Raw genomic sequence first — 12,689 nt, 5'->3', positions numbered from 1 at the left:
CATGAGGAATGGAGGGATTTACTAAATCAGACATGTCAGGAGATATGACCAGTCCACTTCAAGATTTCTAAAGCGTAAACCATTGATTCTTAGACCTTACCAGAGAGAAATCCTCCAGTTGTTATGGAGGCTGGCGTGACCGACGTGCAGGGGCGGACTGGGAACTTAAAGTGGCCCTGGAAAAAAATAATAAAAATGGCCTTGTTTTGTAATCGGGTCCAAATTGATTAAAATGGAGGCTGGCGTGACCGACGTGCAGGGGCGGACTGGGAACTTAAAGTGGCCCTGAAAAAATATAATAAAAATGGCCTTGATTAATTGATTAAAATAAGGGCCAACACAAGTAGGTGGGGCCAGCAATACCATAATGTGACATATTATACCACCCCAACAGAGCCAAATACCACAGTTCATCACAAAATACTGCCAGCAGTACAAAATACATTACCAAAAACTTCCATGGGCCGTCTGTTTGGAGGACTCAAGCGCCCCCCTGGGCATCGGCCCACCAGGAAATTTCCCTGTAAGGTCTATGGCCAATCCACCCCTGCCGATGTGATTATTTTCTGATCTCGCCTTTTCTTTTTAGCGATATAACTTAGGCTACTTTCACACCTGCGCTTTGTATTCTGATTTTGAGATCCGGCAGAGGATCTCAAAACCGGAGCAAAACGCTTCTGTTTTGTCCCCCATGCATTGCCAGTGAAGACAAAACAGATCAGGATGCATTCTGTTCCGTTTTGTGACCGGACACAAAACCACTGCAAGCTGCGGTTCTTGTGTCTGGTCTGTGAAGCAGAACATACCAGATCAATGGTGCCAGATCCGTCACGCATTGACTTACATTATTTTTAGTGTTGGATCCGGTATGTTCAGTTTTGATTTAATACAGCCGCATCGGAACGGATGCTGATCCTGATGTATTAAATTGAACGAAAGCGTTTTGCTCCGGTTTTGAGATCCTCTGCTGAATCTCGAAACCAGAATACAAAGCGCAGATGTGAAAGTAACCTTACAAAGGGTGCGTTCATGTTTATGAGGCAATATAATGAAAAGGAAACCGTCCAGTATATGTCTAGCAAATAGCGGCAATTGTAGAATTTCACTTGAACTATTTTTAAGAATGTTTTTAGTTTTGGCCATCACATAAAATGGTGCATTTTCTAAAGATCCTCCTCGGCCTGCATCAGAGATTCCAGACTTTTAAAACAAAAACTAAAAAAAGTTACGAGGTGCAGCTAATCTACAGGGCCTCGCGCAGGGGACAGGAGAGGCTCGTGGGGCTCCTGAGACACGTTCTGTTCATATTTTACTCACTCTACCCATTTTACGTCAACAGGTGGAAACGATCCCCCTGGGCATTGAAACGGTGTATTCTACTGTACCCGAAGATGCCGAACAGAAGGCTGAACACTTATTGGTCAAAGAGGTAACTATGATGAATTCCTATAGAAGAAGCCACAGCTACTGTGTATGACCCATATACACTTTAATAGTGATATTTTGTATCGTCCTGGTTTTCCAGGTTCAAAATATTGTGCAAAACATGAACATAATGTGTAAAAAAAAAAAAAGGAGGAGAATCGAGGACATTTCCTTCAGATCTCTGCACGTCAGTAATTAATAAGCCGCAGAGCATAAGTACAAACAGTTCTGCTGTGAATGAGAATCCATGAGCTTCTAGATTGTACATTCACAGGCCAATACTTCCTGTGCATAAAGGAAAACAAACCCAATTCATTTCTATAAGCCTCTGTCATTTAGGCTGGGGCTACATGGCGATCGTGGCCACAATGCCTACTGCACGAGTAAGGATCACGGTGTAGCAGGGCTGCCATTGAACTGAATGGGGTGGCAGTGTTGTATTTTCTAAGATTCTGGAACCACGGTTGCAACTTGCCAATCAATGCATTCTTTGGTCAAGCACCGGCCAGGAGCAGCTGCGTGGCTGTAGGGGGTGCAGAGGTAGTGCTCATGCCCTAAGGTCTCTCTGCCAACTCAGACAATGTTAGTACAGAATTTGCCTCAGGCCAAGGAGCATCAAGTTACTCGGGGTTAACTAAATCTTCATGCAGAAAACATTTATGGGAAGAAAGGGATGCAAATGAGTTCCTAACAAGATCTGAGGCCACCTGCATGCGAACGTGTGCTTCCCGTTGCCGTATTGCGGACCACATTTTCGGATCCGCAATACACGGGTGCTGTTCCGTGGGCATTCCGCATCATGGATGCGGACCCATTCACTTGAATGGGTCCGCAAATCCGGAGATGCGGCACGGAACGGAAGCACTACGGAGTGCTTCCATGGGGTTTCGTCCCGTACTTCCGTTTCGCAAAAAGATAGAACATGTCCTATGTTTTTGCGGAACGGCCAGATCGTGGACCCATTCAAGTGAATGGGTCCGTGATCCGCTGCGGCTGCCCCACGGACTGTGTTCGTGCATTGCGGCCTGCATTTTGCGGGCCGCAGCATGACCGCAGGGTGCACATGTTCGTGTGCAGGGGGCCTGACTCTAATGCCACCAGATGTAAGGCGGCTATCCTATAAGTCAATGTCTCTAATGAGGCATCCCTTTCTTCCCAGAATTCCAGAGGAACATGTATGGCCTATAAGTCTCCTCATGCCGATTAAGGCGCTTTCTCCCCCAGGAGAGATAGTACCCCCCCAAATCAATACATTTATTTCACAGTAGAGATGTGCAGATTCCTTAAAGGGTTTTTCTGTGACTCCTATATCAATGACTTATAGCCCAGGATAAGTCATCGATATCTGATTGCAGGGGGTTCAACTCCGGCACCCCTGCTAACCAGCTGTTTGAAGGCCCCATGACATGCATCGGAGCACCAGTGAGCACCGCAGCTCACCAAGCACAGCACCGTACATTGTATAGCGGCTGTGCTTAGTATTGTAGCCCTGCCGCATTCACTTGAATGGGATCAAAGTATGTGACATCATTGGACTGGGGGGAGGCTGCAGTTCTCACGGGAGCGCCACTGCTTCCTCAAACACCTGATCGGCGGGGGTGCCAAGAATTGTCCCCCCATGATCAGATATTGATGACCCATCCTGAGGACAGATCACCAATATAAGAATCTTGAAACACCCCTTTAATACACAGATGAAGGAGATCCAACCCCATCATTCACTAGCTTATGGGTGCATTTATTCATTATGGTAGAGATGTGTATAAACGTGCTTTTCCTTCCTTTCAGTAAGCAGGATGAGAGAAATGCATGTATTCCGAGCTGGAGCTGGAAAATAGCAATGGCTGGTTATTGTGGGCAAGACATATAAATGTGTTGACATCAACAAAGGGAGCATTGGCAGACAGAGAGGACAGAACAATCTGATATCAACCGTAGCCGACCATAAAATCTGCATTATTCTAGCAGACCACAAAGTCAAAGCAGACAAAGGGCTGCCTCACGTGTACAGTGCTCTCCAAGCATTACCTCATGTTATAATATCCCTGTAGTTTACCTGTATTCCCATTATAACCCATCTCTGGGGTCAGAGGTAGAGCGACGATCCTCCACGCTGTTATATTTATCTCTGATGGCGAGCTGTGATCTGCAGAAGAATACTGTACAGAGGGAGTAAAAGCTTCCCAATACAGATATACTGTGTGGAACCACCAAGGCGTGAGGTATACATATCATGCAGTATGCATCATGTGATTATCTGGCTGGCTGATATTTAGGAAGTTGAGGGCCGTGATTCAAAAGTAAGTTGTTTTGACAACTCTCTTTGTAAATTTGGATGCTTCTGAATCAACGCTGAAGACTTACCCCACATTTGCATTGAAGGAGTTTTCCAGGATTACATACAATATTGATGGTCTGTCCTCAGCATAGGTCATCAATATCTGATCTGGGGGTCTGACATCTGGCATTCCCACCAATCAGCTCACAGCATACAAAGCACAGCACTGTACATTGTATAGTGGCTCCGCTTGGTATTGCAGGCCAGGCTCATTCACTTGCACCTAGGACATGTAAGGAAGGCTACGGAGTTCCCTGGAGAGGCTACGGAGTTCCCTGGAGAGGCTACGGAGTTCCCTGGAGAGGCCACGGAGTTCCCTGGAGAGCTGCAGCCTCTTCAAACAAAGGATAGGTCATCAGTATTTTACTTCCAGAAATCCCTTTTCAACTTGCCAAGTCTCTTTATTGTCTGCACTATATGCCTCGCAGCTATCTGGTAGAGTATATTCAGATGCAGCAGATTAGCTGCTGAAATTTCTTTTGACTGTCTGATTCAAATAAATTGGACTTGCAGAAAACCACGTACATATTGCAAAACCATTGCCATTCCAATAAATGAAACAGATTTTCTGTCGCAGAAATGTCTGACGTCTGCCACATATGAATATACAATAAGAATGCCTCCAATCTTTTTTTTGCAGTCAATCCAAAATATAAAAATGAATCAGCTTCACAAATAGTCTGAAAAATATCCTGCCATTTTGTGCCTGCAGCTCCTGTGCAGGTCAATCCTTGTACGGGCTAGTCTACGGTCTGGAGGTTAGAAAGAAGATGGGTCTGTTGACTAGATGTGTTGGTGCTCTCAATGCAGACATTTACATGTCTATAGAAGGGCATCTGCTGAATTGCTTCAGCTTTTTCTTATTTTAGATACTTTGGAAGAAGAATAAAAACAGCTGAATATAATCATTAAAGGGGTTGTTTACCTTTCTGTTCATTTTTTTCAGACTCCCCCCCGCGTGGCCTACATACTTACCTAATCTCTGCCACTGGGTTCACGCTCCACTGCAGGTTTCTCGGCAACATCCTGTTTGACACGGGTAAAGGGACCACTGCGGCCAGTCATTGGGTCGTTGGTTGTGGCAGTCACATGACCTACGTCAAAACAGGATGTTGACACAAGTAGACCCAGGACCTGCGGCGTTCAAGGGGGAGTGATGGAGCCAGAACCCAACGGTGGGGATCAGTATGCTCACCACTGCAAGTCTAGCTGCACTTGGGGTGGTCTGAAAAAAACCTCAGGAAGGTGAAGAACTGCTTTGGAAGGATTATCCAGGGGGCAAAAATTCTTTAGAAGGGACTCAAATGGGGATAGAAAAATTAGAGAAGAGACACTCATCCTGACAGATTTCCCGCCACTCCTGGTCCAGTGCTTACCAGGTGTGTAAGCCTTCTCCAGTTACCAAACATTAAACTGTACGGACAGGCTGCAGCTAACAAGCATGAAGAGATGTTATGCTGGGAGGCCCAAAATGAAATTTTGCATCAGGCTGTGAGTCTTTAGTTTACGCCCCTGCCTAGAAATGAAAGGAGTTGTTCACATGAGAGAAGTCTAGGGCTACACACAGACATGGTGCATGACCGCTCCCATTTAAATTGTCACAGATTGTGTCGGTGTGTCACATGCCGGGGTCCCAAGGCAGACCTCCGGGACATCTTGTAAACAGGACACAGACAGAAACAGACCAGGGACCAACAGAGTACTTTATTACAAATGCAATAAAAGAACATGACAGTACAGCAGGTTCAGCAATAGTGGTAGCACTACCACAGAACTAAGTACACTGGCAGACCAGAGGCCAAACCCAGAGGGAGGAGAGCCAGTGAGCCCCATTCTTCACCGAGCCCCTGGTGGTGGGAATGAACTGTGCCGAGGGCTCACTGGTACACTTGGCCCCTACCTGCAAAGAACCACGCAGGTTCAAGCACCAACAGAACAGACCACAGAACTGGAACTCAACCAAACACAGGACATGGATCAGACTACAAGACAAACAGGAACCAGCACAGAAGCCTGGACCCCATGCGGAATGGAAGCATGGCGGTCTCAGGCAGAGCTGCACACAGACTAGAGATCCTCCCTCCAGAGAACCCACGGGCCCTCTCACAAAGGCAGGAAAAACAGAGGAACAGAAGCAATAAGGCTCTGCAGGACAGACATGGATCAGAAGCAGTAGGCAATGCCAGACTGGACATAGGACAGGATAGATCAGACGCAGTTAGAGCACTGCTAGGCTAAACACAGAACAGAGTGGATGCAGACAGAATAGGTACAGAAGAACAGGCAAGGCATGGACAAGGATAACCACATCAATACAGAACAGGTACAGAAGATCAGGCAACAGAATAACATCAATGCATTACCAGGCGACACCACAAACAAGGGCAGATGGCAAAACTCCCTGGGTCAGCAGCAAGGGGCTACACCCAGTAAGGCACATTACAGACTGACTTCCTGGGTGAGCAGCAAAGTGCAACACACAGCAAGACACAAGAGAGACTAACCCAAAGCCCCACAGCTCGCAGATAGTTATAGCTGCTTAACAGGGCACCTGATAAGCCACACCCAGGAACAGACTAGGGGAAATTTACCTGTGACCTGCAGCCATCACACAATGGTGCCATCACTAGCGTCATTCTACAATATGTCTGTGTGTTGGCCCAGGCTTTGTCTTCTGTAACAAGAATCCATTTATTGGCAATGGCAGCTCTCCATTTTGCCGTGTTTCATTTTCTCAGCCACCATTTCAAAACACTAAGGACAGTCATGATCGTTTTTCAAGAAAAGACTGATAACTGGATCAAAATGCAGTTGTTTTGGCTGTGCCTAGATGACAGGTGTACGTTCGTAAAAGTAATCTTAAAATTTCTATCATTAATCCACAGGGATTAGTGAGTCAACATGTTTGATACTATTGGAAAGATGCTATTTCACTGGAAAGGAAGATTATCCTCTAGCTGACGATTTGTGAGGGCACTAATCACAGCGATGAAATATGTAATGATATTCTTTTAGCTTATTGCACTGCCATAAATGTTATTAAGACTAATGATATTTATTGTCCCAGGCCTGCAAATATTACAACTCCCACTGGCATGTAGTGAATTTCAAGTATGAGCAGTACTCGGGAGACTTCCGTCAGCTGCTTCAGTAAGTGCTCCTTCTCTGTAAAAGAAATCTATGCTTGAATAACAATGGGTACACACTGTATAGTATTGGGATGTTGGGCTGCCATTATAATCTCAGACGTTCTGACCCCTTAAAGGAAACCTGTCACCTCCACCTATTAGTTACAGTAATATGTGAACAGAAAACCTGCCTCTGACTCAGAATCAGCAATTTGTATGTCCAGCTGTGCAGCTGCAAACCAGCTGTGGGATGCATTGAGAGGACTCTTCGTAGAGTCCTCTCAATTATGTGTGCACGCTCAGGAGTCCTTTCAATGCATTCCACAGCCAGTATGCAGCCACACATTGGGAGTGGGGAGGGGGGGGTGATGATCAACATACAGATTACAGATCTGGAGTCAGCGACAGGTGGTTTATTCATCTAGTACTGCACTCCATAGGGCTTTTCAGAGGTGACAAGTTCCCTTTAAAGTCACCACCTTCTATTTTTGTTCTGGGACTGATAACCATGTTTCCCCTTAAAAATTTAGTATACCTAAGAATTGGAAATTTAGAAAGACCATTTTTTTTACTACAGTCTTTTACTCCCCTTTTGCGCTGGCTTTTCTGGCAGAATATATACCTAATTAATGAAGATGCGTGCGCCTTGTCTCTTGTCATAAATTAGGTTCACCTTCAGCAGTCCTTGTGCCCGTAGCAAAAACTAGACCAGTCCCTAGCTGTTTTCAGACATACATGTTGGTAAATTTTGTCAGGGCCAAGTTCTCGGCCCGGGCCTGGCCCCCGGCACATCCTTGCCACGGCCTCGACAGTGTCAAACGAGGCCTAGCACAGTGCTCAAAAAGAGGGTTGTGTAACATTTTTACACTAAAAACTGGTATAAACATGTACCTTAATGAACCCAATGATTTTAGGGACTTGCATGGTCTGCTTGGCTTGTTCTGGGTCGTAATATACCACAATATCAGAATGTGTGAACAGTGTATCAGTGACAGAGCATATCAAAGTGTGCAAATCATGAGACTGGACATCTTATCAAGAGTTTTTTTTCAAATCACATGATGCAGCATAGGACATTTCCATCACGGAATCCATTACGTAATTCACTTAAATCCCAAAAGGCAGGTTCACTCAATTCTAATATTAACCATCTCTTGGCTGGAGGCAGGACTGATAGACACAGAGATGGTCACATAAGTGAGTTAGCATGGGTACAGGCTTTGGTGCAGCATTTAACCACATTTATCCAGTGACCTGTTTAAATGTACGTGTTTTTCACAGATTTTTTTTGAGACAGTCCTAAAGAGTTCCCTCTCCCATCCCTCCATACACCTCAGCTAAGCATGCATGTGCACTGAATGAGGAGAGGGTAGAAAGCCACTACCAGAACCCTCTGGCAACCACTTTTCTCCCACCGAAGAAAAGGATAGGGCAAACCAAACTGACCCATCCTTATCTCTCTCGACAGCTCCCATCAGAGGAGAGTCAAGAGGCCTCCATACATGTTAGGTATAGCACCTAGCATTTCTAGCTCCCCATCCACCATGTAGCAAGGGTGCATGTCCTTCAGTAGCTCCAGCACCAGCTAACTCTCCAGTCGAATTTCGGCTACACTCCCTGGGAACCACAGTGCTGTGAAAAAGTATTTTTGCTCCTATACCCAATTTCTTCTATTTTCGCTAATTTATCTCATGTAAACCTTTCAGATCATCCAACTAATTTTAATATAAGATAAAGACGACATGAGTAAAGACAATATGTTAGGCTACTTTCACACTAGCGTTCGTCGGTCCGCTCGTGAGCTCCATTTGAAGGAGCTCACGAGCGGACCCGAACGCAGCCGTCCAGCCCTGATGCAGTCTGAATGGAGCGGATCCGCTCAGACTGCATCAGTCTGGCGGCGTTCAGCCTCCACTCCGCTCGCCTCCGCACGGACAGGCGGACAGCTGAACGCTGCTTGCAGCGTTCGGGTGTCCGCCTGGCCGTGCGGAGGCGTGCGGATCCGTGCGGATCCGTCCAGACTTACAATGTAAGTCAATGGGGACGGATCCGTTTGAAGATGCCACAATATGGCTCAATCTTCAGGCGGATCCGTCCCCCATTGACTTTACATTGAAAGTCTGGACGGATCCGTACGAGGCTATTTTCACACTTAGCTGTTATATGCTAAAATAATGCAGACGGATCCGTTCTGAACGGAGCCTCCGTCTGCATTATTATGATCGGATCCGTTCAGAACGGATCCGATCGAACGCTAGTGTGAAAGTAGCCTAAAATGATCATTCTGTTTATTGAAGATATAAAAAAGGAATTGTCCCCCTAAACCTAATAACTGGTTGTGCCACTCATAGCACTATCAATGGCAATCAAATGGTTGCAATAACTTGTGATGAGTCTTTGACATCGTTGTGGAAAAATTTTGGTCGGCTCTTCTTTGCAGAATTTTTAATTGGAGGGTTTTCAAGCATGAACTGCCTGTCTATAGTCTTGCCACAGCATATCAATGGGATTCAAATCAGATCTTTAATTTGACCACTCCTAAACCTTATTTTTGTTTTTTTGAGCCATTCAGAGGTGGACTTACTAGTGTGCTTCAGATCATTGTCCTGTTGCATAACCCAACTGCGCCCTACTTTATATTATAATTATAGGCCATGTACACCTTTGGGGCTTTTTTATTATTGCATTGTACTCATTTTGAGCTAAGAATAATTTTTCAAACTGGTCTTAATTAAAAATATGCCATCCTTTTTTCTGTACAGAGCTGACATGCTCTAGTAGCACCCTTTGGATTTTCTGTCTTTTCCGTCAGACCAGGAGCTGACGGCTCGTTATATCTTGCTCTTTGACATTATAAACACTCATTATAGCTCAGTTCTTCTCTTACTGATAAGAATGTGGCTTAAATAAGTGTTTATGACCTCTCAAGTAATTTAGAGATAAGGTTTATTAGATTACTGGCACAAAATGAAAGTTAAAGTACCAGTCACACAGGTAGAAAACCAGTTGACCCTTCGTGACAGAACAGCTCAACATTTTTAATAAAGGCCAATTGAAAAAAATATTTTTAGCCATAAATGAGTAACATGGAATTATTTTTTTAAAAATTGCCTCCAAAGGTGTACATAGCCTTAACATGATCATGATAAAACTCAGGATTCCTTTCTTTTTGCACAGAAATGAATCTAAGAATGAAAAGATTCCTTCACATTCCTTCGAAATTGACCATGAAGAAGCTGACAAGGATGAAGTAAGACCTGAACACGCTCAGTCCTGTTCTAGACATTTGCTTGAATAATGAAATCACCTCATCATCCTCTGATAAAACAGTGTGCTGCAAATATGCCTTGTTGTAGGCTTCCATAAAAATTTATGCTTTTGTTATCTCATTCAGGATACAACGTCCCTGTCGTCTTCTAAAGGAGGTGGTGGTGGAGGAGGAGGGTCAGGAGTTTTCAAATCTGGCTGGCTGTATAAAGGGAATTTTAATAGTACTGTGAACAATAGCATTACTGTACGGGTAAGTAGACGGCATTACTATGCCTTTGTATAAGCGGAGTTGACGGCCCCCTCAGTTTGAGGGTAGTTGTATATCATTACGTAGAATGTGTGTGTTCACTTGTAAGTGATTCGCTAATAGAAATCTAAATATTTCTTACATTTTTCTATTTCTTTCAGTCCTTCAAAAAACGCTTCTTCCAGTTGACTCAGCTTTCTGATAACTCTTACATTATGAATTTTTACAAAGATGAAAAGATCTCTAAGGAACCAAAGGGCTGCATCTTCCTAGACTCTTGCACAGGCGTTATCCAGGTTAGTGTTAGTTCTTCCATGCTGGGCTGGGAATAACTTTATAACTAATGTATAAATAGGAGCTTCAAAAATGTTATTCAGGCGTTTTGCTGGTTAGAAATTGATTGACCAATTAGCATTTTTAATGTTTGATATCCTCTCTACAGACCTTCACTTCTTCTGCTGAATAACACATGAATAAATCATACACTATTTTACAGTAATGTTTCTGCCAGCAAAAGTGTTTACATCTCATACATGAATGTTTAGTTGGTGTCTTAATAGACATTGTCTCATATTAGGTATTATATATTATATTATATAATATAGATAGTGTAATCATATCATAGCTCTAATACTGAGCCATATTGAGAGTTCATGCTGCCATAGGCACCTTAGTCCCTCCTCCATTGTCCATACAATTTAGATAGCTGATGGCCAATCGCTCTGTAGGCCATCAGCTGTCTCTCCTAAATCCCCCATACGCATGCACACTTCAAGGGGGTTTCTGACTCTTTATACCTGCTCTTGGCCTGCTCTTTTTTGCAGAAGTTTTAATTTGGCTACATTGGGTAGTTTTAACAATGTGCTGCCTGTTTAATCAGTATTTGATCAGTGGGGATCTGACATCCAGGACCTGTACCGATTAGCTGTGGAGACCTTCTCAAGGCTTAGCCTAGGTCAGTGACAGCATGTTCATTGGTCAGATGGCCAAGGCACAGCTCAGCCCCGTTCAAGTGAATGGGGATGAGCTGCAATACAGCCACTATACAATATATGGCACTTTGCTTTGCTAAGCTGCGAGTAGACTGTGGCTTCCTCAAACAGCTGATCGGCAGGGGTCCCGGATGTCAGACCCCCACCAAACAGACATTGATAACTTATCCAGAGGATAGTTCGTCAGTTTAAAAAAGATACAGCAAAAATAAGTGGTCAGCACTCAGTGTTGTTCTACATGTGGACAGGATATTCTTGGTCTTTTTGCAGTAAAGAAATCCTGGCACTCATTCTTACATAGTAACATACCGTATTTTTCGCCTTATAAGACGCACTTGCCCATATTACGCACCTAGGTTTTAGAGGGGGACAATAAGAAAAAAATATTTTTTATTACACCTTAGGTCAGACCCCCAATGTTAATAAGACCCTAATAAGACCTAAGATCAGACCCCTATGCCTCATATCAGTCCTCTATGCCTCTAATCAGCCCCCAGCCATATATGTCATCAGCAGCCCCCAGCCATATATAATCAGCAGCCCCCAGCCATATATATAATCAGCAGCCCCCAGCCATATATGTAATCAGCCTACCCCAGCCATATATATAATCAGCAGCCGCCAGCCATATATATAATCAGCAGCCCCCCGCCATATATATAATCAGCAGCCCCCAGCCATATATATATTCAGCAGCCCCCAGCCATATATATAATCAGCAGCCCCCAGCCATATATATAATCAGCAGCCCCCAGCCATATATATATATATATATATATATATATAATCAGCAGCCCCCGGCCATATATATATATATATAATCAGCAGCCCCCAGCCATACACTACGTGCAGAATTATTAGGCAAATGAGTATTTTGACCACATCATCCTCTTTATGCATGTTGTCTTACTCCAAGCTGTATAGGCTCGAAAGCCTACTACCAATTAAGCATATTAGGTGATGTGCATCTCTGTAATGAGAAGGGGTGTGGTCTAATGACATCAACACCCTATATCAGGTGTGCATAATTATTAGGCAACTTCCTTTCCTTTGGCAAAATGGGTCAAAAGAAGGACTTGACAGGCTCAGAAAAGTCAAAAATAGTGAGATATCTTGCAGAGGGATGCAGCACTCTTAAAATTGCAAAGCTTCTGAAGCGTGATCATCGAACAATCAAGCGTTTCATTCAAAATAGTCAACAGGGTCGCAAGAAGCGCGTGGAAAAACCAAGGCGCAAAATAACTGCCCATGAACTGAGAAAAGTCAAGCGTGCAGCTGCCAAGATGCCA

At 44.2% G+C, this 12,689-nt stretch overlaps 1 protein-coding gene across 5 annotated transcripts in view; it reads left to right on the top strand.

Moving 5' to 3' along the window:
* The window catches only part of DOCK10 (dedicator of cytokinesis 10), a 362,682-nt gene that overhangs the window by 195,393 nt on the left and 154,600 nt on the right, over positions 1–12,689 (top strand). For all 5 annotated transcript variants that reach the window (XM_044290306.1, XM_044290309.1, XM_044290308.1 and 2 more), the window contains exons 3-7: positions 1,340–1,429; positions 6,831–6,913; positions 10,069–10,141; positions 10,286–10,411; positions 10,570–10,704. In XM_044290306.1, coding sequence (XP_044146241.1) covers positions 1,340–1,429; positions 6,831–6,913; positions 10,069–10,141; positions 10,286–10,411; positions 10,570–10,704 — 507 coding nt within the window. The remainder of the gene's footprint in view (positions 1–1,339; positions 1,430–6,830; positions 6,914–10,068; positions 10,142–10,285; positions 10,412–10,569; positions 10,705–12,689) is intronic.

Source organism: Bufo gargarizans, chromosome 4 (assembly GCF_014858855.1).
Source record: "Bufo gargarizans isolate SCDJY-AF-19 chromosome 4, ASM1485885v1, whole genome shotgun sequence".
Classification (NCBI taxonomy): Eukaryota; Metazoa; Chordata; class Amphibia; order Anura; family Bufonidae; genus Bufo; species Bufo gargarizans.
The sequence above is the reverse complement of the archived record's forward strand: the minus strand, read 5'-3'. Positions and strand labels throughout refer to the sequence as shown.